Genomic DNA, 27,213 nt, shown 5'->3' with positions numbered 1-27,213 from the left:
GAACTCCTGCTGCAAGAAAACAAGGCGCTGAAGTTTGTTGTCAGTGAAGAGCGCGTTGATCTTGGTCCACACGGCGCAGGCATCGTCGTCCTCGGCGACAACCGTTTGGTAGAACCATCGGATGAGCGTGGCCTCAATGGCGGACCACTCCGGATCGCCCTTCATGTAGTCACCGTCCACGAAGCCGTCCATGTGCTCGGTGAGATAGTATTCGCGGAAGACGAGGTTGAAGTAGGTCTTCCACGCGAAGTACGACGTGCTGGAGCTGTCGAGACGGATGGGGACCTTGGTCTTGATGTTGAGGTCACGGATGGCCTAGGCGGAGGGCTCGGGGCCGGCGAAGGGGTTCGACGAGCGGGTGGTGGAGGAGCCCGGGGAGTCCATTGGCGCGGCGGGGTGGGGTGGCGCGGCGGGTTAGGGTTTCGGTGGTGGTTGGGAGCAGCGGCGGCGGTGACGTGCGGCGGCTGCGGGAAGAAGAGGAGGCAGCGACCGGTAGGGAGGAGAGGCAGGGCGCGACGGGGCGGCGGCGGCGCGATCAGGAGGCGCGTGGCGGCGGCGGGTCGGCGCTGCAGGAGGCGGAAGCGGGCGTCACGGGGCGGCGGCGACGCGACGGGCGAAGGGCGCGGCGGCGGCGGGGTGCGGCGGCGACGGCGGCGGCTCGCGCGAGAGGGCGCGGCGGCGGCGGACCCTAGGGCAGAGACCTAAAAGATGATACCATGTAGAGAGACGGTTTGGCAATACAATATTCATTGTATTGATGGGTGCCGGTGCACGTATATATAAGTATAGGCAGGACCTTAACCTCAACTATACATGACTAAGACGTGGGCCATAATATACATAATACATGCAACACAAATATACTTAACAGTACTGCTATTATACGTGGGTGTTTTGGCCATGAATGTATTCTGTAATACTTCCTTTGCTCTATGATGCAAAGGCAGAGCTTCTGCTATTCACATCAAAAAAAAAAAGATGGGAGACGAGAATAATATTGATGAGAACGACTCTCGTGCGTTGGCCTCTGCTATATTAACATGTATCTGGAACTCCTATATCAGTCAGTTAACCCAGCGATCCACTAACCAAATTTCTAGCAAACTCCTCACACAGCATAGACACTGCAAATGCCTTAGATTACAAGACAAACACAAACAACACCCATTTTATTGAATCTTCTTCATCAATCATGCACACAACTCAGGCGGAATGACCAGGTTACAACATACAGGAAGGGATTAGATTAGGATGAGCTTAGGATTAGATGGGGATGGCCCTGGAGACGCGCGGGTAGACGACCCTGGAGGGGTGTCCCATGATGCGGCGGCCCTTGCGGTGGCGGAACAGGTACACCACCGCGCCCACCGGCCACTCTATGACGCCGGTGACAAGGAAGGCCACGAACCCCAGCGTCGGCCCGATGAACTTGCACCGGCACGGGTTCTCCCTGGTCCCGCACTGCACGCACGCCGGGAACGCCATGGCGGCTACCTAGCTCCTGCTCTGCTCCTTGCTGAGTCGACCGAGCTCTCTGCTTCCAGTTATGGTGGACGAATGCTCTGGCTGTTGGTGATGGAGGAGGCGTCGCCCCCGGCAGGCCAATATATAGAGGCTTTGCGCCGGGGACGCGTAGCAGTGGTTATCCAAGTGGTTTACTGCCGCGTTGCACATTTGCACTGGTGAGCGCAGCACATATCCCCAGCTCAGACGTGTCCCTGTTTGGTCCTCGAAGCCTTCTGGTGCTGCCCTCACGTATGGGATTCCTCCCGGTCGACGGCGAAAGAAATACTATTTGATGAAGTCGGCAAGGTATTATTCTGTCCAAATCACTTTACAGAGACAACTTTCAATCACAATACTTATTTTGTGCAGTCGGCATCTTCCTCTGGTCCCAAACGTTCGGACGTCGGCCGAGTTATATATTACAGAAAAATAAGCCAGAAAGACAACTTTAAATCACACCTAACAATGCATGTGGTCTGCCTTTACACTAGATGCAGATTTGAAACCTGGAGGGTGCCCTCCGAAGTTCTGAAATTTTAGTTCATTTGGTTGAAATAAGGCGGGTCAGAGGATATAATAAAAGTTTCAAATTTACATCTCTATCTTTTATGAAGCCAAGGCACGCAATTTACAATGCCCTTGAACAAAAATCACACTCAACAATACCTGATATTTCTCTTTAAGGCACAATACGATGTGGCCATTAGTTCAACAAGTTTTAAGCGCGTATAGTTTTTTTTACGGGGATAAGCTCATAGTATAATTTAACGCTAAGGTTCTGCAAATTATCCACCCCTCATAACGTGTCGGGTATCTTTTTTCCTTTCCTAATGCGCATGCCTTGGTACAAAACTCGCGCTACGACATGTACCCTCTTCCCCCTTATCAAGGAACCTTGTTCTTCCGAGAGCGGCGATTTGGTGCCCGGGCTCAGATGAGCCATACCGGACATGAACAATACCGCCATTTGAAATAGAAAAACTGTTGAAAAAATTCCAATTTTTTTTGTGGTGATAGATGCTACTGTACGTGAACTCCGTGCAAAATTTTGTGAAGTTTGGACATTCGAGGAGCTCGTGGCAAAAAAGACAAATTTTGGATGTCGGAGAAACTTTTTAAAATCGCACTGTTCATGCCTGATTTTGTCTTTTTAGCGGCGACCTCCTCGAATGTTCAAACTTCACAAAATTTTACACGGAGTTCACGCACAAAAGTATCTTGCATCACAAAAAAAATTGAAATTTTGTGAGCTTTTTTTAAATTTTAAATCGAGGTACTATTTACCGGGCTCATCTGAGCCCGGGCTCTAGGTTGAATTATCGTGTTCTTCCTTGCGTCCTTGCCTCCTCATGCAGGGGCGAAGTTTCGGCTGGGCCAAACCAGGCCATGGCCCCCCAGCCCAGCAAGAATTCAGTGAAGACTAGTACTGAATCTGCGCCCTTGGAGCAAAATTTCAATGGTATTTCCTAATCAGGCCTGTTTTTGCCCGCCTAGAGATGTGGCTGAGGGGGTGTTTGGTTCAGGGACTTTTTAGTCCCAGAGACTAGAAAAAGTCCCTAAAAAGTCCCTAGGAACCAAACGGGAGGGACTTTTTCTACAGGGACTAGAAAAAAACTCTACTAGAGAGTCTTTTTTATTAGTCCCTGGGACTAGAAAAAGTCCTAAGACTTCTGAACCAAACACCCCCTGAAGCTCCACCACTGCCTCCAGGGTCACCTGGCGACATGGCGTGCATGGTGCGCCCAAACACATGGGCGTTGGGAGCTTTGCGGATGTCGACTTCTTCTCGTGTGTCCGTCACCAGAACGTCACTTGCATAGAGGGGACACATGAAAAACCGGTGCATCGTGGCTTTGCCATGCTCATCGGGAGCACGTGCGTGCATCATCCCTCTAGCTGGTCAACAAGTCCACCCGATATTAGCCGATCACATCAACTACAGAACGCCTCATGAGGAAAATCCACACCTTATGTGTAAAAAAACTAAAAACTAGTATTAGATTTGGAGAAACACTATCGTAACGAGCTGGGAAATACGTCTTTGCAATAAGATTTTTGGAAGTATGACTCCCCAATGACTAAGGGCATGTACAAAGCCATCTAGTCAGCTGTCTGTAACACAGGTCACGTAGGAAAATAATGACGTGAGGGAGAGAGAGAGGTAAAAACTACCGAGGGTGTCTGCCCAAATACCGACGGTCTGTTGCCACACAAATCGCTGCATGCAGATAGCTTATTTTCCGTTGTATGAGTTCGTCGGCTGTAGTGGGCTGTTTAGATCGTGTTCGTGGGTCAGATATTTTACGGACAGTTGAAGTGTTCCAGCCGGGCCTAACAGACACCCCTGTTTCAGCGTCATATTTTTGGTACTCTCTAAAGTTGATGTGTACATATGTTATAGACACCAGCCGTCTGTGCCGATGTACATGCCCTAACAAGATTCTGCTCGCAGAGGAGACGCATGGAACCGACATGCCGATGGCGAATTTCATGACCTTTATCAACCAGCCCGGTCCAAATGTTGCACTCCCTCCGTTTTATTTACTCTGCATATTAGTTTTGACTGAAGTCAAACTTTATAAAATTTTACCAAGTTTGTAGAAAAAAATATGAACATTTACAGTAACAAATTTATATGATGTGAAAATATATGCAATGATGAATCCAATGGTATTGATTTGGTGGTGTATATGTTAATATATTTGTACAAACTTGTCGAAAGTATGTAAAGTTTGACTTTAGACAAACCTAATATGCAGAGGAAGTAGAACGGAAGGAGTAAAACATAGCGTAGTCAAACTAACCGATCATACATATGTGCATGCAGTAAATTGACTCGGAAAACAAGGAGGATCCTTAATTGATAACTGTAACTACACGCGTAAATGAGCTTTTTTATTGATGATTGCAATAGCACATAAATAATTATTTTAATTAATTATAAATAACTATCTTTATCAATGATTGTGACTGTACATGTGAATGGTTCCCCTTCTTACTAAACTAGATGATACCCCCGCACATTGTTGGGGGTTGTTTTTTAATATATTTTAATTAGATTTGATTGTATGAAATATGAATATTCGAAGCAATAATATGAGAACTAAAACTTACATATAATTTATCATGTTCGATTATTGTATCGTTGTAAAACATTTATTAAATAAAAATGGTGTTATAAAATGAAAGTTCGACGCACGTTTGTATGCCGAGGTGAGGTTTTTCCCATGCATGTTGCATGATCAGGTGGCATGCTTGCACACCGAGAGAAACAAGTTAGTGGGGCAAACTATTTGGATGTACTAGAGGATACCGTGCGCATTACTGCGGGAATTGATTGATGAAAATTTGGGTGATAACACGAGAACCAAAACTAAAATTATGTGTGACTTATTATATTTAATTATGTATAATTGTAACAGTATTTATTGAATATAGCTAGAATAATTGGAGGAAAACTCCTTTTCCATGCATGGTTGAAGGCTGTGGTGGGTCTTTTCTCATGCATGATTATGTTGAGGTGGGTCTTATCGCATTCATAATTGCACGAGAACCAAAATTTAAATTATGCTTGGATGTTGAGCTAAATAAGTTAGCGGGGATGACTCTCTTAGATATATAGGATAAGGTATGAAGAAGAGATAGAGAATATATCCCTACAACTGAGCATTAAGTGGAGTAACCTTAAAGGCTATGGTGAGTTGGTCCTTCACCCGCCTTCATGGGTCCTAGTTTCTTGAAGGATTGAAGGACCAACGCCTAGAAGGCGAGCCCTCCTGTTTTCTACTTAGTTCGAAGGAATAGTTGGGAAAATGCATGAAGCAGCTTACATGGGATGGCCATGCCACGACAAGTTAAGACCTGCATTTTTTTCAAGAAAAATTATTTCAAAATTTATACAAATGTAGTCAGAAATAAATTTTCCAAATAAAAAGTTCATTCAAAAATAAAAATATTAATGTATGCAAAGAATATATTTATAAATAAGAAATAAAATGGTCATCACATATTTACAAAAATATACTATATGCATTAAAAAGCTTATGTGTTTCTTAATAAGTTTATGAATTTAAAATATGTATATATGAATCTAATATTTTCCACATCTTTGGAAATGAATTGTATACAAAAATATGTTAATGTATTTAGAAGTTCCTCCAAAAAATTTAAAAGTAACAAAGTAGAAAGGTTGTTCGTGGACTTGCAAATATGTGTTTCATATACTACTACAAGGAAAATATTCAAGGCTAAAATGGTAAGAGAAATATAAAAAATAAACAGAGAAAAACAGTAAAATAATAAGTGAAATATTTTTTGTTTAAAAATAAATGAATGTAAGTAAAGAAAAACAAAAGGTACCTCAATGACAGAAAGAAATCGAAAAATAAATGAAAACCGGGTTGAATCAGAGATTGGCCAAAATATCCCAACCTCAGGCGTGTGGGGTCGTTAGTGTTTGCTCAGTTAAATTTTTTTTTTTTGAGAGGTAAGGCCTAATTTTTATTCCTCATAGTCCACAGAGAGTGGGATAATGTTTACATCATGTGGCTGCTCAGTTAAATGGGATGCGTCTACGGCGCTCACTTGGTGACTGGCCCACTACTTGTTTTCCTTGTAGCTTTAGTTCAATGTTTTGCACGATGTTTCCAGCTTTTTTTTTTTGCCAATTTCGGTCCATAGTGTGGTTTCACGTTTGTATTAATAAAATAAAAATAATAAAATGGAAAATAATAATACTTTTTTGGTATATAAAAAAATTCATGCAATTTTAGAAATTATTCACATGTAAAAAAATGCAAAAATGATTTTATTTTTAGAATACACTATGAATATTTTTCAAAAAATACAATGAACATTTTTATAATACTTGATGAATAGTTTCCAGATACAAGGTGCAAATTTTGTAAATACGTGATGAGCATATTTTGAATTACACAAGGTACATTTTACTAGTTCAAATTATGAACATATAATTTCCATGCATGTTTCCAGCTATGATTCCTCGGGATTATGAATCTATAATTATGGAATAAAGCTAGTTGGAAAGATGGCATCATCACGCTAGTAAATGTTCAAAATCCAGCGCGTTTTAGCTATTCCTGGGCTGACTCGGATTCAAATTGCTTGCCGCCAGATCTCTGTCTCCCGCGTCCCTGTTTTCTGGCTCGCCCCGTTTCCTGAATTCCCGATCCATCTCACCTCGCCCTCTCAATCTGATCGGCGACATCTCTTCCTCTCTCTCCCGACGCCCTCTGATCCATCTTGCGCGTCCTCTTCCTCTCTCACCCGACGCCGGATCGTTGCTCTCGCGATTCCATCAACGGCCGCGACCATGGGTGGCACCACGGTGCTCCCGCCGTCTCTGCTCCTCCCGCGCCGTGGCGCCGCCGACCTCCACTCCTGCTCTTCGCGCGTGCGCGTAAACCCTGCCTTGATGGCGAATCCCTCCGCCGCCAACAGGCCGAAGCGGTCCGTGTCCGTGCCCGACGACAGGCAGCCGCCGGCGAAGCGCGCACGCGGTGCCTGCTCCGGGGGCGAGCTCCATGCCGCGGTCGCCGCCAAGATCAGCAGCAGCAGCGTTCCGGGTCCCTGTAGCGGCGAGGATCCGAAAAGCCCGACGTGCCGCTGCCCCTCCGTGATCAAGAACCCCTTGGTCGGCTCGCCGGAGCAGTCGAAGCCACCGGTCAGCGGCCGCAGCATGCGAGAACTGATCGAGAACGCCCGCCTCGCCAACCAGGCCGAATCTCCGGAGAGCGCGACGCAACCGAAGCCCCCCCGGTCAGCATGCGCGAGCTGATCGAGAACGCTCGCCTCGCCAAGGCTCGCGCCGCCGCCGAAGAAGAGGCCAGCCGTCGGCGTGACATCGAGAGCAGCAGCGGCGAGGATCCGAAGAGCCCGGCGTGCCTCCGCTCCTCCGTGACCAAGAACCAGGTCGAATCTCCGGAGAGCGCGACGCAAACGAAGCACCCGGTCAGCATGCGCGAGCTGATCGAGAAGGCTCGCCTCGCCGGCCGTCGGCGCGATATCGAGCGCTGCAAGGCGGAGGCCCGGCGGAAGGTGGAGCAGATGGTGGACACCGTGCAGTTCAACGACCCCTGGATGGATCACTCCGACGTGGCCAAGTCCCCCGAGGAGCTGCTCCGAGCCAGGCAGGAGGCATGGTGTGCTCAAGCTCAGCTGATCGCCATGGCTCGTCGACGGGCTGAGGCTGAGCCCTTCTTCGTGCAGCCTTGTTGGTGGTAGTCGAACGAAGCAGAGGAAGAAACCATCAGCTGAGCAAAGCAGAGGAAGCAGAGCCAGCTACAAGTTGTCCAGTACTACTATGTAGTCTTTAGTTGCAAGTGTGTTTCACTGGCATGTTTTTCAGTGATGCGAGTGAGATGAATTAGTGTGAATCCTGATCACAGTTGATCCATTAATGCAAGGGATCAGTTTTACTAATGTGAATTCTGATCCATTAATTTGAGAATTAACTAGTGTGAATTCTGATCACAATTGATCCATTAATGCAAGGGATCAGTTTTAGTATGTGAAGTTTGATCCATTAATTTGAGCACTAATTAGTGTGAATATCTGATCACAATTGATCCACTACTTGCCAAATTTGGAACTGCTGCAAATTTCGTTCCTTACAAATGCTGCCATGCTCATGCATACATGTCACGTCGCGGAGAAAATATATACTTGACGACAATGGTGTTTACTTCACTGGATACATATTCATTGACATAAATCCACTGGATTACAAGGTAATTACAATGCCTGATACATAATCTGAAAATTCACAGTGACAACTTCAATCAACTGCAATGGGAAATGTTGGCAACATTCACAGGTGTTGCAGTTCTTCCCCTAACTCTTCTCCTCTGTACCTTCAGCGTCATGCGCAGCTTCTCGTCTTCCTCCTGAAGAGAAATCAGGAGCGCGCATTTTGACATGCGGGAAACGGAAAGATTTGCCTTGCTCTGTACATGTTTTGTGGATCCTGAGGTGACCGATTCTGTTTCCTCTGTAAAGGCCACTAGTTTGTTTGCATCTTGTGTGCTAATAAAGGGGCTTGTGTTTAAGAGCTGATGATGTACAAACAGAACAGTTCTGTTTCTGGTTATCTGACTCTGAACTTCATAGTAGTAAAACGAGCTACCAGTTAAAAAGATAGTATGATCATCTTGATCCATCCTTGCCTCCATTTATTTAGCAAAACTTCAAGCGAGATTCCTGAGAAAATCAAGCAAGAGCTCCCTTCCTCGCCCAGAAACAGCAATAGATTATCTTCTTCGCCTCTCCTACCACCTCCTACATGAAGCAGAGAACACCTGCTGGTCCAGCTGCACTGGATACAGAACAACAGGTTAGTTGTGTAACCCATTAAGAAAAGCTTGTATTATAAGAAGATGAGTTTCACTAAGAACTACGGCCCAAAGAGTTAACCACAAACTAATCGCAAAGTTGTCCATCATCCAGACAAGAGAGCGGAACATGAAGTCTATTAAATATCAATAATGTGAGAAGTGGACGCAGAATTCTTGTGACCTTTTCATGAAGCTAAGATTCATAACAAGTAGATAACAAGTAGTACCTCTGAGTACAATTTAGCAATGCAAATGCTACAAGCTTACCATATGAAGAAACATGTCCCTGCTTATTTATATTCCACAACTATTACTAGTAATTGAATGTCTGACATGCAGAATAGCTGCATTCATTTCATTAACAAGCTTTTCATTTGCTGTTATGCAGTAAACTAACTGAATCCATAGCATCATATCTTCTGTTTGGTCCAATGTTTTTGCATATCAACTATCAAGTAAACTTTAGGATAAAAAGTATTTACTTTGCATGCCAGTTTTACTACTGTACTGCAATGCTACAAAGAGTTTAAGACGAGTTTTTTAAAAGTAGTACCTGAAGCATGCGGTTTGGACATGCTGCACAGATCATAGAAATCATTCCTCACAGAATCCAGTGAGTTCAGGCACCTACAAGGAAAACAGTCCAGTAACTTGTGAAACTCCTTCCTGTTTGCAGCTCATGAAATAAATGTGTTAATAATTAGCAGTTCATGAAAGAAACATGTTAATAACTAATACTATTAGTATTAACTTCGGATGTTAAAGAAAGTACTGGAGTTCTTTGTCTTTTCAGATCAAACATGGTTCAAATCCTTAATTTTCCCTTGCGAAAATCATAGACACAGGTATCAAATTTTACTATCCGCCACTGAACTTCAATGATATCTTTATCCAGATGAACACCCAAGATGGCAGAAACTAATTAAAGTACAGATTATGTGGCCAGTTGGAAGTAATCTGCCCCAAAAGGCTAGCAGATTATATATGTGCAGCATTTCGAACAAACAAGAATACTAGGGGCAAGTAATTGAGAACCTGCAGTCTGTAGAAATTCAGACCATATATTCAGATTACGGATGTACATGATAGTACTAACTGTTTGGTGCCTACATTCACGATCACACCAACCAAAGCAACAAATTAAGCACTCAATTTTAGCCAAACTAAAGAAGAGCTAGCTCAGACATACTCCCTTGGTTCCGAATTACTTGTCGCAGGTATGGATGTATCTAGATGTATATTAGTTCTAGATACATCCATTTCTGCGACGAGTAATTTGGAACGGAGGGAGTAGAAGGAAGAAACACAAACTAGCTCCTAGTGAACTTCCTGGGGGTGATTGGCACAAACAATTGCCCACAGGACAAAACACAATTGAACTAAAAATCTTAAGCTGACATCCACAATAAGAACATAATTTATGGCCATGGTGCAGAGCATGAAAATCCACAATAGACACAATACAAAGTTAATGCTTGTCTCGATAACATTACTAGCAGCAAGTGCTTCTCCATTGTCTCAATAACATTACTAGCATAACAACAAACAGAGGCAACTAAGTTTACTTAAACTTAAATGATGCCAACTCTCCTCCATGTGAGAGTTTGATGTTTAGTAAAGTGAGCATCCACATTTAGCAGATAACATGTACAGATGTGAGCCCTGCACATTTCGTCCTGCAGACCAGTAGGTATTTCCAATATGACCAATCGCTCCAAATCGTTACCTCTGATGATCTAACTAAAGGAGAATCCACTTCCCGGCACTTTTCATAGTTGAATGAATACATCTATATTAGTTAGTTGAAGCAAGAAAATGTCTGCATATGAGCAAACCAAAATGATTTTTCTGTCAAACCATAATTGAAAAATAGATTAAGATAAAGCCAGGTAAATTGACCCTGGGCCCGCTAACACCAGGAGGCAACTTCCCCTACAGTTGCTTACAAAAAGACTACTTACCTAAATTTGCGAATGGCATCAGATTCATGCTCCAATTATCCACATGAAGGAGACCTTAATGTGGCTCATTGTCTCAATGCACCAGCAACTAACTTAAAAACTGAAATTCTAATGCATTGAAGAATGGCGTGATCTCAGCTTACTTAGTTGGTTCCAGTAAGTGTGTTTAAAACCTGAATGAGGACGAAGAAGTTCATAACCGATCCATCCTTTCTTCTCTGCCGAGTGATAGCATTACATACCAGTATTCATGGATCAAATTATCAATTCCATCACACGTTAGCAACGACCAACCCAGCATCTAACATTCATACAACAGCGGACAGCCAGCACACAATTACATCATAGCCCATTCTTGGCTCATGCGAATCTGAAATTAGACAGCACTTCCCCTTTACAAGCAGCATCATAGTCTTCTTTGAGGTGCTGTGCGGCTTCCTTGTGATGGCATATGAACTTCTTCCTGAATGCCTTCTCGGTCTCCTTGAGAACAGCACTGTAGCTCGGATCACGCTTGAGCAATCCATTTGCCTTGAGAAACTTTACAACGTAGTACCGGGGTTTCAGCCGGCCCTCTAGGCTGAAACAGAAAATAAACGGCCGCTGAGCAATGTACGCCGGCTCCAGCCCCACTTCAGAGATTCGGAACTCGGAACTGCGCTGCAGCGATTCCTTAGTCCTGTTCAGCACCATTGGAGCCCTAGACACAGCCATGCCCACCTCAGCATCCGTCCACCTGAACGTGTTCTTCAAGTGCTCCACCCTGGCTGCGATCTCCTCCTCGCTGAGAAATGCAACACAATGCAGCGCGTGCTTGAACATCCCAGTGTGACGGGGTATACCTATGTTTTCAGCGCATCCCACCATCGCCTGGAGACACTGTAGGTTGGCGGTGATCAACCTCAGTCTTCGGACGCACAGCTTGGCAATATCGCAATCTCGTAACCCACACTCTCGCAGGTACGCGACATTAGGCTTGACCACCCTCTCGAGGCTGTGCGAGAGGACATTGCAGCATTTCATCACCCGGAAGAAGGTGTGGGAGGAGCCCGAAGACGCCCAGGTAGTACTGCAGCTTGGGGACGATGGATTTCTTGCGGAATTTGTCGAGCGCGAGCGGGGCGAGGCGCACGTATGTCGGGACGCGATAAGCCGAGGCCAGCGAGCCCGACGACGACGGGCGCCAGGGTTCTCTCCACGCCGGCGCAGAGTAACTTGGGGTCCTTGGCGACGAGGGCGGCGGCGTCGGCGCCGGATAGGCCGATGCCGGCGAGGAAGGCGAGCACGGCGTCGGGATTGGCGGGGGACTTGAGGTGGGAGAGCTTGGCGGAGGCCTTGACGGCCTGTGGTCGGGTGAGGCCGCAGGCGGCGACTAGGTAGTCCTCCACGGCGAAGCTACTAGGGTTTGAGGAAACGGCCGCGGAGATGAGGCGACGGAGGTGGGATACGGGAGAGTTGGCTGGAGAATGGAAGAGATGAGCGAGGATGCGGCTACGTAACTGGAGCATGGCGCCGCGGCGGCGCGGTGGCGTCGGCGGCGAGGAGGTGGGGAATGACGGCCGGCTGGTGCGAGAGCGAGAGTTTGCGAGGTCTCGGGTGACCGATAATGGGCTGGGCTGGGTTGGGCTGGGCTGGATGACTCGTGTGGAAGAGAATTTTGTTCTAATAATAAAACTATTGAGCCTTTTCTCTTTCTCTTTCTCTTCTTTTTTTTCTCTTTCTCTTTCAACAACACAAAAAGATTTGTATCAAAAAAAATATCTGTCTAAAAAAACTAAAAGATTTGTATAAAAAGGATTTGTCTCAAATTGCTAAAAAAAAAGAGATTTGTCTCAAGTTGCTAAAAAAAAGATTTGTCTAAAAAAACACACAAAAAGATACCGCTAAGAATATGATGTACTCGATGGAGAAGGAGCATCGATCCGGCCATAATTTGTAAGTGATGTAATCGCACTGATACACTTCGAACACACCTGTCAATCCAAAACATCAGTTTTTTGTCGAGTTACTCAAATTGAGCACAAAAACATGGCAATACTTAGGAACTTACTATTATGTGTTTGACGTACATGTCATTGCACATACAATGGCGTTCGACGATTTTGAAGATCGCTCTTCCGTTGATCTGATAGAGATTTTCCAAGTGTTTTTTTTCCCAGCGTCTTGGTTGTGAACTTCATAGAAGCAATCGTTGATACTTTTCTTTTTTCCCACGATCAATACAGATAGTGCGATTATGGGATAATAAAATTAGCTACAAGATATAGCAGAAATTTACATGGTAATGCCATAACCCTTTTTAAGGTTACCATTTGCTTCTCCAGTACAATTACCAGGGCATTAGAAATTTATGTTTACATAGTGATATACAAATAGGCTTTCAACAAAAATGCTACTAGCCTACTACTCAAATATTCAGTTTCGAGATCAGATTCCCCTAGAAAAGTATCACCCAGATGCCCATCCAAAACTATAAGAGACAAATAAACAAAAACTGATACAAACTACTAGTGAGAAACAGAAATACTACTCCCAGGGAAGTTTGAGATTTCATATCATCTTCATGGCTAAAATGAGAACATTCTGTCATGAAAGGTAGATGGACGATTGCATTGAAAACTGCAATGGCCATTTCAGAAATACTACTCATCGATACTTCAAAGAATTTGCAGGATGCCCTGTTCTCACTCTCTTAGTTCCAATATGTGTGTCAAACTGTCAATATGGCACGAGGAAGAACAAGCTCATAGCAGTGCTATGTTTTCTTCTCTTCTGAATGCCATAATGAACATACCCGTTTTCATACCGGTCTTGGTTCATGTAAAACTGAATCTGGCAGACACTTCTCCTCTGCAACCGGTTGCATAGTCTTTAGCGAGATGCGGTGCAGCTTTCTTGTGAGGGCATATGAACCTTTCCATAAATACCTTCTCGCTGACCACTACTGTACTAAAGAAGTCTCGGTCGCGCTTGAGCAATCCATTTTCCTTGAGAAACATTACAGCATAGTAGCGGGGCCTGAGCCGGCCCTCTAGACTGAGACCGAGCATTACGGGTCGATGAGCAATGTAAGCCGCTTCCAAGCCCACCTCGGAGATAAGGAACTCAGATCTACGCTGCAGTGATTCTTTGGACCTCGTCAGCATCAATGGGAACCTAGAAACATCAATTCTCAGCTCAGCATCCGACCACGTGAACGTGCACTTCAAGTGCTCCACTCTGGCCGCGATCTTCTTCCCGCCGCGGGATGCGACAGCATTCAACGCGTGCCTGAACATCCCAGAACCACGGGGCACACCTATCTTTTTGGCACATGCCACCGGTCCCTGGCAGCGCTCTAGATTGGTGGTGAGTAGACCTGGTTGATTGCTGCATAGCTTGGCAATATCACAAGCACCTAGCCCGCAGTCCCGCAGAAACATGACCTTGGGCTTGACCACACCGTCGAGGTCAGACGAGAAAAGATAAAAATTCCCCTTGAGGGCGCGAAGGAGGTTCTCAGATGACCCAAAGACAGGAAGGTAGTAGTGCAATCTGGAGACTATGGATCTACAACGGAATCTACCGCAGGGGAGCGAGACAAGGCATGTGATCTCAGAACGCGAGAGACAGAGGTCAGTGAGCCCCGCGACGACGGGGGCCAGGGTTTTCTCCACTTTGACACAGAGGAACAACGGGTCCTTGGCGACTAGGAAGGCGTCGGTCTTGGCAGGGGACATGTTAGAGAAAAGTGGTATTGGTTTGATGCAAATTCTTATCTGCTTGTAAATTTGTATTTTCTACATATTTTTGAAGTAGAACTATTAGGTCTACTGTTTCAGGGTCATCGAAACATATACTCCCCTCCGTAAACAAATATAAGAACATAAGAGAGGCAGGTTATATGCACTGACACACAGCAAAACGAAAATACACGGCCAATGGCTTAGATTACAAGTTTACAACACAAGCACACACCGACACCCCGCCCTTTTATTGAATCACAGCAATGAACACAAGCTGACGGACCAGGTTACTGGTTTATGAAATTAGGATCAGTAATTCAGGATTAGATGGGGATGGCCGTGGTGACGCGCGGGTAGACGACCCTGGCCGGGTGTCCCATGATGCGGCGTCCCTTGCGGCGGCGGAACAGGTACACCGCCGCGCCCAGCGGCCACTCCACCACGCCGGTCACCACGAAGGCAACGAATCCCAGCGTCGGCCCGACGACCTTGCACCGGCACGGGTTGCTCCGCGTCCCGCACTGCACGCACCCAGGCACGAACGCCATCGCTGCTCTCCTCTACTTGCTGCTCAAGAGCTAATAAGTCTCTGTTTCTTCGATCGATTTTCGGTGGTTGATTGCTCGCTCAGGCGTGTTCGTTCTACTAGCAGCTGTCTGCTGTTGGTGATGGAGCCATGGTGCCTGGCCGTCATCAGGCTATATAGAGAGAGGCTTCGCGCCGGGGACGCGTGGCGGCAACGGGGTGTACGTGGGGGCGCTAGCGACTGCTTCTGCTGAGGTTGCAGATGGCAGGCAACGGCTGTCCCAGCGGCGACTGCCACGCGTTGCAGGGGAGAAGCGCGGAACGAGTCCCCAGCTCACACGTGTGTCCTTGCTGTTCGCTCCTTGGAGTTTTCTGGAACCTCCTCAAGCGAGACACTCGCCCAGGAAAGCGTGATAGGGTATCTTCAACGTTGTGAATTAAATTGGACACGTCCGTAGTCATGTTTGGACATATCTGTAGATAGCGAATATCATGACAATTATCCAATACGGAATACTATTCATCAATAAAGCGGACACATATTTTTATAGAACGAAGGCTCAGGACGAGCCCGGCTTTGAATTAACAAAGCCATCAACCGGCCAGGATTACAATAAGCACCAAGTACAGAGACGAACACAGAAAACAGCTAAAAGGGTACAAGAGTGCTGTGCTAACAACTAAAAGGCTTCCTACCATCTACAAGCAAAGATGCAGAATCTAAAGAACAAGACCAGCTTGGAGATGTTGAAGCCCTCCACCGAGTGCGATCCACCCCACCGAGACACCATCTGACCTTGAGGAGACCCAGCTAGCAAGCGGGAGTGACGATGGCAGCTCCATGGGCTCCGGCCGAATCGGCGACAACCTCCTACATCTCCGAAAGGGGCTCCCTAGCCCATCGCCTGGCACGAGGCGCCGATCCGTCGGACGATGAGAACGCTCTCCCAAGAGCAAAGGTGTACACCCGACGCCATGGCCACACGAAATGCCATACCAGAGCACCACCAACACGCGTCGCCAAGCTCAACGAAGGGCAACATGGCACTGGGAGGGAACCAACACGCAAGGAGAAGCAAAAGCACGGTGGGGCTGCCGATGACAGAGCAACAATGGAGTGGAGCCACTGGACTGAACATGGAGAAGCTGCCAAACGCCCACCAGCTCCAACCATGTCGCCGCCAAACGCCCACCAACCAGATTGGACTCACCACCGCCCCAAACTCACCGAAGGCGGCACCACCATGGGGGTGACGGCGCCGCGAGCGTCGCTGCCGCCCAATCCAAAGGGATTTGGGTTTTCACCCCGGTATACAAGCAGGGGAACGAGGCAGAGGGGGAAAGGGATAACCTTGACGGCACCTACAAGTAGGAGACGGCGCCCTCAGGCGTCGCCGTCGTCGTGGCCGGCAGAGCCAGCCATGGATTTCTCCGGGCTCCACGTCTTCCCCACCCCTAACACAGACGCGGCGCCGGCAGCCTGGGCCAGCCGGAGACCAGATCTGACAGGGGCCGAAAGGGTTGGAGACGGAGGCATCAGATCCGGGACGGGCGCCCCCGCGACCACCGCGCCCCACAGCCACCACCCGCCGCCGCCTTGCCACCCGCGCGGCCAAGGAGGACGGCCAGCACTAGCGACGGCCGCTTGCTGAGGTCGCCGTCGCTCCACCACCCGAGGCCACCGCCTCGGCTCCAAAGCCCCCTGCACGAGACAGGGCGGAACAAATCCTCGCCAGCACCCTCCCCGGGTGGACGCGCGGCGCTCCGGCGACCCCCTCCGGTGGTGGCGAGGGAGAGGAGAGGGGGGAGGGGAGGCTGGCGGCGGGCTAGGTTATCGCCGCCCGAGTCGCCCCTGCGGGAGCGACGCGGGGGCCGAGGGGGGGACTCGAAGGTTGGATACAGTAACTATTACTAGTCTCCCATCAAAGTGATTCTTCGCGGACACATATTTTCATCAATATTAGTTTTTTCTTTACATATAGTAACCGACTGTAGCCTACTCGCCGGTCATGTGCCCAAATGTGTTATACGTTCTACTGTTCGCCGGGCGTGTGCACGTCTATTTTCATGTTCTACTCTTCCTCGACGAACTCTGCCGCCTAGCCATCGACATCATCACACCAGTAGAAAAAAGGTCATTTGTCCCGGTTCTGGAACCGGGACTAAAGGCCCTTCACGTGGCTGCTGACTAAAGGCAATTTTATGAATTTTTTTTATTTTTTTCCAATTTTCAAATTTCTAAATTATTTACAATTTAATTTCTAATCATCCCTCATCACTGCTCAGTTTAACATCTAATCTCTAATCACCCCTCATCATTCCAAATCATCTAACTTTTCGGCCGGTCACCCAACCTCTCACTACTCCAGCCTGAGCACGCTTAACTTCCGGGTCCTATTCCCCCTCGTTTTCAAGTCTCCACTTTGTTGTTTTCCTGACAATAGTAGGATGTCAATTCTATTAACCCTCAAGAGTTTAGCTTGAGCATGAAATCACACGTTTCACTGTTTGAGTTTGAAACTATTATTCTAAAAAACAATAATTATTTAGTAACACTAATATTTCTTGAGTAAGTAGTTTGACCATAGTTTGACCACAGTTTGACCAGATTTGACAAATATTCAAAAAATTGAAATAATTATTTAGTAACACTAATATTATTGAATAATTATGTAGTAACACTAATACTTCTTGAATAAGTAGCTTGACCATAGTTTGACCATAGTTTGACCAGATTTGACCAAAATTCAAAAAAATTGAAATAATTATTTAGTAACACTAATATTCTTGAATAATTATGGAGTAACACTAATACTTCTTGAATAAGTAGTTTGACCATAGTTTGACCAGATTTAACCAAAATTTAAAAAAACTGAAATTTGAGCATATCTTTTTTCCTTTTAGAATTTGAGGATTCTAAAAATTTGCAAACAGGTCAAAATCGGATGCGGATTTCCGTGCTGAACATTTTGATATATTATACGTTTTTCCGACATCGTATGCAAAAGTTATAGCCGTTTTACTTTTTCATGACACTTTTTGCAAAACATGTCCAAATTTATGTTTTTTAGTTTTCCTAACTAGTAGATGTAGTAATATAACTACATCTTGAAGGATTTTATTTTTTGAAGTTTTTATCATTTTTTTGTTTTTTCCAAAACTGAAATGGCGATACACGGGGGGGGGGGGGGTAGAGTTTGAGAAATGGGCCCTTTAGTCCCGGTTTGAGACACGAACCGGGACTAAAGGGCATCGCACCCTTTAGTCCTGCTTCGTGTCTCAAACCGGGACTAAAGGTCTCACCTTTAGTCCCGGGGTGAGACACGCTCACCTTTAGTCCCGGTTTGAGACACGAAGCGGGACTAAAGGGTGCGATGCCCTTTTGCCCCGGTTCGTGTCTCAAACCGGGACTAATGCTCACATTAGTCCCGGTTCGTAATGCAACCGGGACTAATGTGTATATTGCGCTGTGACCAAAGTCCTGTTTTCTACTAGTGTCGGTGGAGGTAAGGTCGATGATCGAGTAGGACGGCCCGGCCTTGTCGTACAATGTAGAGCTGTTGACATTGGCAGCCATCCCGTCAGTCACCACATGCGCTGCCTTCGCTGCGATCTCCTCGAACAAGTGCTCACGCTTCGCCTCGTTGGCACGGAGCAGTCACCGCTTGGGACATGCCAAAAACGGAAATGCTCCATCTACGTGAAGCTATGTGAGTGTTTACGTAAACTGCCTAACATAATTCTCTTCCCCTCCCTGATTTTCAGGTGGGCGGGGCCCCTTCCTCCCCCTTCTCCAATCAATTTAATCCACGTAGATGTAGCATTACTCTGCCAAGAATAGGCAACACTTTCTTCCAAATCATATTATTGCAATCCAGGAGATCCGGCCGCAGTTCGATTTGAAGATGATTTTATAGCTTGTGTGCCTGAAAACAACAAAGTGTTCTCTCTCTACGGGAGTGCTTACCGACTGGCGGTAGATGTGCTTGCAAACTCGTCGATAACTTCTTCTAGATGCCACGCTGGTGGTAGCCGAGATGAATGGAAAGCTTTTTGGCGTAGCCAACAACACCTGCGAAGGTGCAATCTTTTGTGCGGCGCTTAGCCTAGAGGTGACGACAATTTGCCCGGTGTGTGGAAGGGAAGTTGAGAACTTATACAATGTGTTCTGTGTGTAGGACCATGTTGTGTGACTTTGAAAGGCCATGGCTGCAAAGTCGCATCTATACAAATATACAACCGGTTGAAATTGACCGGTTCATCCCTTATATATGAGATCGATGAGCCTACCCGAGTGTGCTTGATGATGTTGTTTTGGGGGATCTAGCATGGTAGAAATGAAATTGTTCACCCAAAACCTGCACCTCTCATGGATGTCTCTATTCAATTCCTCCCGTGCTATTTGGCGGCTCCGTAATCTTTGCAACTTAATGCTAATGGTAATCCAATCAAAGTAAATTCAATAGCTATTACCGGTTTTCAGCACACAAGGTCCACATGTAATATCACCAACTCGGATGTAGCCGTACCATGGACTAAACCGGTCCCCGGACGAGGGAAGTTGAACACCGAACGACTGAGTCTTGGAATAAAAGGCAGAAGAAGGTATGATCCCAAGGGGCCATGTGGGCTCCATAATATTTAGCTCTTATTGACATCTCCACACAGGCATTGTTGTTTTGGAAGCTAAGATTTTGGCAATCATGGAAGGTGCTTCTTTGACTCTTCAGTGGAGTAATTTACATGTTGACATTGAATCTGACTGCTTGTAGGCTCTAGCCATGACCAAAGGTGGAGATCATGACAAATCAAAGTATTCATTCTTGATTAGAGAGATCATTAGTCGTATGGAGGCAAGTGGTTCTTGCATTACTCGTATTCGATAGAACGAGAATAGTGCTAGTCAATTCATGGCTAATTTTTGCAAGTTGCAATGCTAAACTATTGTGTGGCGATTGTAATCCCTAAGTTTCGAGTAATGCAAGAATTATTTTCGCAAAACAGGGCGGCCAAGCAGCACGTGTTTCTTCTGTGCCCTATCAGATCGTGTATGTGTATGAGGCTCGTACCAAAGGGGTGGAGGAAAGGAAGGGGTGGGGTGGTTTTCTGAATTTTTGGTGCATGCTTAGTCCGGTTTTAGAGGTTTTTTGGTGAGGGGGGGGGGAGTAAAACATTAGGGAAGGAAAAATTGCTATAAACTATAAATAGGACGTGGGGTATCCATTTGAAAAAAAACATGATGGGAGGGGTTAGGTATCTAATTTTTCTAATCTAAGCACTCTATTCCCCCTTCATAGTTTTTTGCGAAAATGATTCGGATCTATTATCAAAGTTCACCGGAAGTACACAACACCTCAAACATAATAAAAATTACATTGAGATTCCGAGACCACCAAACGACCACTACCGCCGTGTGAACGAGCCGCCGATACGCCGTTGTCGCCGCTCCCCTACTGAAGCCGGCTTGACCTTGTCGATGACAACCGGGAAGTCTTCGCGCACGTGCCCCTAAGGACCAGCGCCCTGGAGCCGCAGTCGCCGTCGTTGAACTCTTGAATAGATCTGAAACACCTGACACCAAATATCAACACATGAAGAGAAACCCTAACCTCACCGTCCGAAGGAGATGGCAAGAATCTACGCCGGAGCTCCTGTTTCAGAATTTCAAAAAATGTTCCTGTTTTAAAAAACAGTTCATAAATTTAGAAAATGTTCATGTTTCCATTTTTGCAGGAGTTTAAAAAATTGTTCACAATTTTTTTAAAAATGATTGTGTCTCTCAGGACGAGATTCTGGGATCGCATCCTCTCGCTACCTTATTTGGCCGGCCCAGATTAGCCTCTTTTTCGGCAGCCCAGCAGGCCGATGCGTCGGCCCGCCCCATCTGCACCCGACGAAAACCCTAGATAAATCCCCACCTCCTCGAGAGAAACTATTTAATCCCCACCAACGCCGTCTCCGTACCCCCAACCTCAAACAAAGTTCATACCCTGCGCCTGCGGGCTGCGGCTCTCTCCCCCTTCTCCTGCCTCCCTCCATCCGCGTCGCTCGTTCAATGGTGCGGTTCGTGTCTTGTTCCTTTCGATGGTCGATGAGAGGTTGTATGTAGCGGTGATGACAGATTTGTGGACTAGAGTTTCTGACGCTGCCGCCTCTTCAGCAGCGTCTGCAGACAACCCCTTGGCTGTCTGAGCTCCCACATCTCATCCATCCCATCGCTCCATCCGTTCTTCTGTTTTGTCTTTTGGTTTGATTGATGCGCGTTCATTACCAATTCCTGAGGATGATTTGTGTTCCTCGCGGCAATTAGTCTCGGACGCCACATGCGATTCTCTCATGTGTGGTATATCCTGATTGGTGGCGTCCTCTGTGCCAGCTTATCCTGGAAACGCCACATATATTCACCTTCTTTTCTTTTCTTTTTCCTTGTGTTAGTTCTTTCATGTTTGATGCGAAGATCTGATAGGTTGTACAAGGATTTGAACTGATTAGTATGGGCGTGGGTGATGAGATCACAAGTAAAAATACAGTTATCCCTGTCTTACTTCCTTGGAAGGGTGCTGAGAATACTTCGAATCTGACACGATTACTGTGCACTATTCTTTTCCTGTCTTCTTCAAATCGTCTAAGAAAGATGTTGGCAGGTGATGACTTGTATTGGTTGCTGAACAGTACTCTGTGGACATTTTGCATGAACTAGGACGGTCTGAGGCTCCATTCATCAAAGTTTGTCATAACTAGCAGTTATTTGTCTAAATTGCCCTGATATGGTTAGATAAGTCATTTTTATTGGACGGTATCCCTAGCATCTGTGTTTGTCACATATTTGTATCCCGTGAGTCTTTTTCCTGTTGGAGATGATTGGTTTTTGTGCTAAGCTATTGCTGGCAATGAGGAACGAAACCTGTGCCGGAGGCGGATGCGCCTATGTCGGTAACACAACCCTCTAAGAAGTTCTGAGCCCCTCCCTTGTTTTCTGGATGTTTATTTCTCTGATTATTGATACGTTGGTTTTGTTTTGAGGATCGGTTGATTTCGATGCGAGGTGATGATGTTATGTATGATAGTCTGTCAATCCCCTGATGTCACAAAGTGAAGACACGCATACATCCCGACAGGCTCTGATCGCATCTCAGTCCCACTTTCTGATTCCCTCCTGCTCTTTGAATGATCCCTACACTTATATTTGATTTTAAATGTGCTTTTTGTAGCGTATTTCATCAATCCAGTAATAGATGCTCCATCGTGTTTCAACGGGTAATGGCTTTGCCGAGAACGAAATAATGTTTTGATCACATTCGATAAAAAAAATACTGGGACTGTCAAAATATTGTTTGGTTTGAACCAATCTGAACAGCTTGCATTCCAGTATGAGATGGATTACTGACAATGTTTGTGGGTACAAATTGGCTTAGGCGTCTTTTTAGTTGTTGTGGAATTGCGCCGAAATTTGTACGATAGTTTATCAATTACATTGGTTGCCATGGTGAACTTGAACCATGCTTGTCTCCAATGAATCGTCTGTGTGCCTTTTTGTCTTTAATAAAAAACATCACACTGAATCACATGGAAAATTGGCTGTTTCAACTCATGGCTTCAGTACTCCTAGCTTTCTCTTAAGCCAAGAATAGCCAACTTGCTTGGATGCACAGCCAGAATTCTGTTTTAGGGCAGTATAATTGCTTCACTTGACTTTTGAGGTTTTATGAGGTTTTAGCAATTTTCTCATACCTGCAAGTGTTCCTTCACTTGACTTTTGGAATACCCATGTCAGTCCCTTCCTACAATGTGTGCGATTTTCTGTGGGTCCTTGAGGGATTCTCTCTGACTTAGCTTGTTCTTGTAGTACTCCCTCCGTTCCTAAATATAAGTCTTTTTAGAGATTTCACTACAAACTACATACGGATGTATATATACATATTTTAGAGTGTAGATTCACTATGTAGTCCACAGTGGAATCTCTAAAAAGACTTATATTTAGGAACGGAGGGAGTATTTATTAAAATTAGGATCTGTCTAGAACACATCTAGATGTTTCCTAGTTATTGCACATCTAAGTAACTCAAAGCAAGAATAAAATGAAATAGAAAGGGAGAAAAGAAAATATCGCACGAATCTTCACCTAAAATCAATGGCATATAATTTAGATGTGCTAATACTTATGGCACATCTAGATGTGCTTTAGCAAAACCATTAAAACTAATCTAACTTGGGCATAATGATCCTTCTCTGGTATCTACAAGCATATTGGGCCATTAAACAGTTTCCTGGCACTGAACGGATCCTGGGACTTAATGGCTCTCTGATATATTTGTAGATGTTTTGCTGCTGGGAAATTTATGGTAGTGATGATAAATTTAAGGCCTGTTTCTCAAAACATTTGCAGTTTCGCCTAAGAGCTTTTGCCTTGCCAGGCTTGAGAGCTGATGCTGCTTATTCCTTCCTTGCACTATGCGTCCATGCTGTCATTCCGTAACTCTGAGGACAGCTTTCGAGTGTTAGTTCATGTTGAACAGCACTTTTTGTGCAGAATCATGTGACTCGGTCTCCTTGATGATTCAATCCCTCTGTTATATTTCACCAGGCTTGAATTTTCCAAAAGGGCTATACTTTATGGAATGTACTTCGCCTACTGCTAATCGCCCGTGCTTATCGTTGTATGTTTGATGGTTTTAAGTTCCTTTTCTCTTAAGTTCAGTCAGTTCTGCGAGTCCAGTGATGGCACATCTTTGAGACCTGAGTTTACTTAGTTGATGAACATCATAAGCATAATCCTTGAGGGCCGCCGATTCGATCTTCTATTGTCCCTGGTCTACCCATGATCTTCTGTTGTTCATTGATGTTCTTTCTTCACTTTTGCTGTACTATTCTTTTGCTTGATGTAGATGTATTTATCTAGAATGCAGTCTCTGACAGCTCGACCATCATTCACCATGGTACTTTCCTTGTTCTGAAATTCTCTATTTGGAAGAAAGGGAGACCTGAACTGAGGATAGTGCAGTTTAAATTTTTTTGCTAGGGTGTTTTCTTTCATATGGATCGAAGAGTGTTATTCTTTTTTTTCTTCTCTATTTGTGTTTTGCTATTTGGCAGCCTTCTCTGAAAAATACTAATCTGTTGATACAATTATACAAATGCTCTGAGGTTGCTTTTGGGAAATTTACTTGTTTTTTATTACTATATTACTATCTTGTTCTCTGGAGAGCAACCTAAATACTTTCCAATGACGATCAAACTAAATACTTTCGTTCTTTTGATGCGCCATCTCATGGCGCGGTGCGGAAGCAATTTGGAGACCTGAATTGAGGAAATTCTTTATTATGTCTTCTTCCCGCCCCAAAACAATGTTGTTTATATCATGTTTTGCTCTTGTAGTTGGCAATGCGAAAATGTTCAGTGTTTATTATATCAAATCGTGTTGTGTTACCTGTCTTCGGGCACATTTATTAACGCAAGAATAAGAATATGTCCATATTTTGCCTAGTCTATGATTTTATTTCTTTAGGTTTTTGTTTTGTTTCTGATTTTGTTGCTCCTTCATTCATTTGGTGGATGAAAGCGAACACTCAATTGTTTGTGAGGTGTAGCACTCTTAGATTCAGAACATTGTTTGACCAGCTCTTAAGTATGTATTTTTTTAATACTCCCTCTGTTTTTATTTAGTCCGCATATTAGCTTTGGTCAAAGTCAAGCTTTATAAACTTTGACCAAGTTTATAAACAAAAATATTAAATTATACAATAACAAATCAAAACTATTAGATTTATTATTGAATGTACTTTCACATCATATAGATTTGTTACTGTAAATGTTTATATTTTTTTCTATAAACTTGGTCAAACTTTACGAAGTTTGACTTCAGTCAACTCTAATATGCAGAGTAAATAAAAACGGAGGGAGAACTTCCAAAATTCTTTAGGTACGTAGTCTGATATTTTGTTTGTTCTTGATTCTGTTATTTACCATATATATTTTCTTTTCTGCATCATCGAGTAAATATGGCTGGACAGTGATGAAATCCACAAACAAAACACACCATCTTTCGGGACTGATTGGTGCACTCTGTGTGCCATGCTGTGAAAATGTGTGATTCTGATGTCCACCTACCATATTTTCTCCAAAATAGAACTTTTGTGTTCTGTGATTCTGATGTGATCTATGTTTAAATTTTAGAGATTGAATTTTATTATGAATCTTCCACCGGGTTTGATGGTTTTCTCATTGATCTGATGTTTAAAAACTGTCCGATGATGATCAAACTAAATACTTTCGTTCTTCTGATGTGCCATCTGATGGCCCGGTGCGGAAGTAATTTGGAGACCTGAACTGAGGATATATTTGATCATATTGTTCATCCCCCAGAACTGGATTTTGTGCTTTTTATGCTTGATTACTGAACAAAAGTTTTGTGTTTGTTGCTTCACAACTGGAAGAATGGCCTGTTGTTAACAGTTTGGTCATCCTGTAGAGAGAAGCATAGATGAACAGAAACACCAGCCAGTATTAAACAGCACGGTGCTTTATCAAACTGCATCGTGTTACCTGTCTTCTGGCACATTTTGTAACATTACAAAAATGTCCGAATTTCTGGTTTTGTTTTATTTCCGAGCTTCTTATACCAATGTTGGAGGTGTAGTTTGGGTGCATATGCTGTGTCTAAACATTGGGCTTCCAACATTTAGATGGAATTGAGGATCCTTTCCCCAGCTGATCGACTATGATTATACTATGCGCAAATGTAATCCTTTATCAGAGGATTCCAAGCCAGAAATCTGATCCATCTCATCCGACATTCTCTAGCCCTCTTTTTTCTGTTTGTATTTTTCCTTTGTTTATCTGTTCTGATTTGTAAACTTAATGGTAGTGAGGATTCCCTGAATGATGGATTATACTATGCGCAACTGTAATCCCGTAGGGATCCCAAGCCAGAAATCGGATCCATCTTTGTTTATGTTCGCCACCCTGTTTTTTTTTGTTTATCAGAAATTGAATATTGAATGGATGTGAGGATCCTTTCCCCAAATGATCGACTATGATTATACTGGGGCGCTCATGTAATCCTCGTTAGAGGGTTCCAAGCCAGAAATCTGATCCATTAATTTCTGCTTACATAGTCCTATTTGTGCATTTTGCTTTTGTGTTATTTTGTGCAATATGTTTTGAGGGTTAGTCGTTCAACATCTTATTTTACTTAGAATGGAGATGTTTCTAGCAAATGAGGACTCTTCTGTTTATTCTCACACACTTGATGTTTCAAAATTCCGCTTTTTAAAATTGAAGCTCAGCCTGTCAGAAATCCATAGCCCACTGAATCTTAGTAGTGACCCTTCCTCTTGTGTGATGTTTTTTGATGGGCTGGTCAAATGGTGCTAAAACAAGATATTCCTGAGATTTTCTTTGAGGAATACAAAATCAAGCTTTTTAAAACTGATGGTTGGCCTGCGTAATGTTTTCTTTCTTCTATACACTTGTCCCTTCTTCTAGTAGCAAATGCAAGAGATGTATTCTAAGTTTAGTCATCGTGGTTATTCTGATTCATTTGACGTTTCGAAATCGAGCTTTTTATAATAGATGAATCGACCAGTATCAAACTTTATTTACCTTGCAATATTGGCTGCTGATATGTGTTGATACGTGCTCAGCTGAAGATCTTCCTCCCCAAGCTGACACTGCTGCCTCGTCTTCCCCTAGCACTGAAAGAGGTTCAGTTGAAGGTTCTTGCCTTCTGTTAGCTATTGCAGCAGATTTGTGAGTTGTAGAGTAACTGATGCACCCGTCATTTACCATAGGTTTTGAACATGTAAATTCATATCCCCCCTGCAGAGTGTTGAAAAAAGCATGTAAATTTAAATACTAGTTTTGAATCCAGTTTGTTCAGTGAAAGATCAATGTATTTCGTGTGCATTGGCCCTCGTGCAATGCTGGCATTTTGCTGTGGGATCTTTGTCTGGTGATTGATCAGGCTACAATACTTAGATTATCATGTTGTTGTGCAGAGGAAACAGAGTACAGAAAATCCAAGTTTTGCATGGTTTGATGTTGCTTCACATTTGGCCTGGTACAAAATCTATCTGCACAGAGAAACAAAGAGCATCCATGCATGCGTCTTACTCCACCCCAAATCCCAAAACGACGCACGTTCAG

General features: G+C 44.6%; 3 protein-coding genes, 11 non-coding genes and 3 pseudogenes across 14 annotated transcripts; 14 read left to right on the top strand and 3 right to left on the bottom strand.

The window, feature by feature from the left end:
• Nucleotides 1-1,150: 1,150 nt before the first annotated feature.
• Nucleotides 1,151-1,593, bottom strand: LOC123124220 (uncharacterized). The gene has a single exon (XM_044544881.1). The coding sequence runs from the start codon at nucleotides 1,483-1,485 to the stop codon at nucleotides 1,264-1,266; it is 222 nt and encodes a 73-aa protein (XP_044400816.1). The 5' UTR covers nucleotides 1,486-1,593; the 3' UTR covers nucleotides 1,151-1,263.
• A 9,418-nt stretch (nucleotides 1,594-11,011) lies between these two features.
• Nucleotides 11,012-12,429, bottom strand: LOC123119311 (uncharacterized). Its single transcript, XM_044539065.1, has one exon. The coding sequence runs from the start codon at nucleotides 12,325-12,327 to the stop codon at nucleotides 11,842-11,844; it is 486 nt and encodes a 161-aa protein (XP_044395000.1). The 5' UTR covers nucleotides 12,328-12,429; the 3' UTR covers nucleotides 11,012-11,841.
• Nucleotides 12,430-14,703: 2,274 nt separating this feature from the next.
• LOC123124218 (uncharacterized) lies at nucleotides 14,704-15,227 on the bottom strand. The gene has a single exon (XM_044544880.1). The coding sequence runs from the start codon at nucleotides 15,090-15,092 to the stop codon at nucleotides 14,868-14,870; it is 225 nt and encodes a 74-aa protein (XP_044400815.1). The 5' UTR covers nucleotides 15,093-15,227; the 3' UTR covers nucleotides 14,704-14,867.
• Nucleotides 15,228-21,170: 5,943 nt separating this feature from the next.
• Nucleotides 21,171-21,269, top strand: LOC123126409 (small nucleolar RNA Z157/R69/R10). Its single transcript, XR_006461662.1, has one exon. It is a non-coding gene; the product is annotated as a small nucleolar RNA Z157/R69/R10 (small nucleolar RNA).
• A 69-nt stretch (nucleotides 21,270-21,338) lies between these two features.
• LOC123126447 (small nucleolar RNA snoR80) lies at nucleotides 21,339-21,472 on the top strand. The gene has a single exon (XR_006461694.1). It is a non-coding gene; the product is annotated as a small nucleolar RNA snoR80 (small nucleolar RNA).
• Nucleotides 21,473-21,564: 92 nt separating this feature from the next.
• On the top strand, nucleotides 21,565-21,657 carry LOC123126361 (small nucleolar RNA R38). The gene has a single exon (XR_006461642.1). It is a non-coding gene; the product is annotated as a small nucleolar RNA R38 (small nucleolar RNA).
• A 297-nt stretch (nucleotides 21,658-21,954) lies between these two features.
• On the top strand, nucleotides 21,955-22,033 carry LOC123126438 (small nucleolar RNA U61). The gene has a single exon (XR_006461686.1). It is a non-coding gene; the product is annotated as a small nucleolar RNA U61 (small nucleolar RNA).
• Nucleotides 22,034-22,109: 76 nt separating this feature from the next.
• LOC123126452 (small nucleolar RNA snoR14) lies at nucleotides 22,110-22,198 on the top strand. The gene has a single exon (XR_006461699.1). It is a non-coding gene; the product is annotated as a small nucleolar RNA snoR14 (small nucleolar RNA).
• Nucleotides 22,199-23,780: 1,582 nt separating this feature from the next.
• On the top strand, nucleotides 23,781-23,852 carry LOC123126969 (small nucleolar RNA R66). Its single transcript, XR_006462157.1, has one exon. It is a non-coding gene; the product is annotated as a small nucleolar RNA R66 (small nucleolar RNA).
• A 136-nt stretch (nucleotides 23,853-23,988) lies between these two features.
• On the top strand, nucleotides 23,989-24,063 carry LOC123126956 (uncharacterized; annotated as a pseudogene).
• Nucleotides 24,064-24,285: 222 nt separating this feature from the next.
• On the top strand, nucleotides 24,286-24,381 carry LOC123126949 (uncharacterized; annotated as a pseudogene).
• Nucleotides 24,382-25,073: 692 nt separating this feature from the next.
• LOC123126914 (small nucleolar RNA SNORD96 family) lies at nucleotides 25,074-25,170 on the top strand. The gene has a single exon (XR_006462117.1). It is a non-coding gene; the product is annotated as a small nucleolar RNA SNORD96 family (small nucleolar RNA).
• A 139-nt stretch (nucleotides 25,171-25,309) lies between these two features.
• Nucleotides 25,310-25,405, top strand: LOC123126946 (uncharacterized; annotated as a pseudogene).
• Nucleotides 25,406-25,483: 78 nt separating this feature from the next.
• Nucleotides 25,484-25,629, top strand: LOC123126468 (small nucleolar RNA snoR137). Its single transcript, XR_006461711.1, has one exon. It is a non-coding gene; the product is annotated as a small nucleolar RNA snoR137 (small nucleolar RNA).
• A 122-nt stretch (nucleotides 25,630-25,751) lies between these two features.
• Nucleotides 25,752-25,850, top strand: LOC123126942 (small nucleolar RNA Z103). Its single transcript, XR_006462144.1, has one exon. It is a non-coding gene; the product is annotated as a small nucleolar RNA Z103 (small nucleolar RNA).
• Nucleotides 25,851-26,066: 216 nt separating this feature from the next.
• LOC123126943 (small nucleolar RNA Z103) lies at nucleotides 26,067-26,165 on the top strand. Its single transcript, XR_006462145.1, has one exon. It is a non-coding gene; the product is annotated as a small nucleolar RNA Z103 (small nucleolar RNA).
• Nucleotides 26,166-26,427: 262 nt separating this feature from the next.
• Nucleotides 26,428-26,505, top strand: LOC123126907 (small nucleolar RNA SNORD36). Its single transcript, XR_006462113.1, has one exon. It is a non-coding gene; the product is annotated as a small nucleolar RNA SNORD36 (small nucleolar RNA).
• Nucleotides 26,506-27,213: the final 708 nt, after the last annotated feature.

This window comes from Triticum aestivum, chromosome 5D (genome assembly GCF_018294505.1).
Source record: "Triticum aestivum cultivar Chinese Spring chromosome 5D, IWGSC CS RefSeq v2.1, whole genome shotgun sequence".
NCBI lineage: Eukaryota > Viridiplantae > Streptophyta > Magnoliopsida > Poales > Poaceae > Triticum > Triticum aestivum.
The sequence above is the reverse complement of the archived record's forward strand: the minus strand, read 5'-3'. Positions and strand labels throughout refer to the sequence as shown.

Bases quoted from the DNA above. Each gene is read 5' to 3' on its own strand.
- LOC123124218 (XM_044544880.1), bottom strand. From the start codon at position 15,092: ATGGCGTTCGTGCCTGGGTGCGTGCAGTGCGGGACGCGGAGCAACCCG.
- LOC123124220 (XM_044544881.1), bottom strand. From the start codon at position 1,485: ATGGCGTTCCCGGCGTGCGTGCAGTGCGGGACCAGGGAGAACCCGTGC.
- LOC123119311 (XM_044539065.1), bottom strand. From the start codon at position 12,327: ATGCTCCAGTTACGTAGCCGCATCCTCGCTCATCTCTTCCATTCTCCA.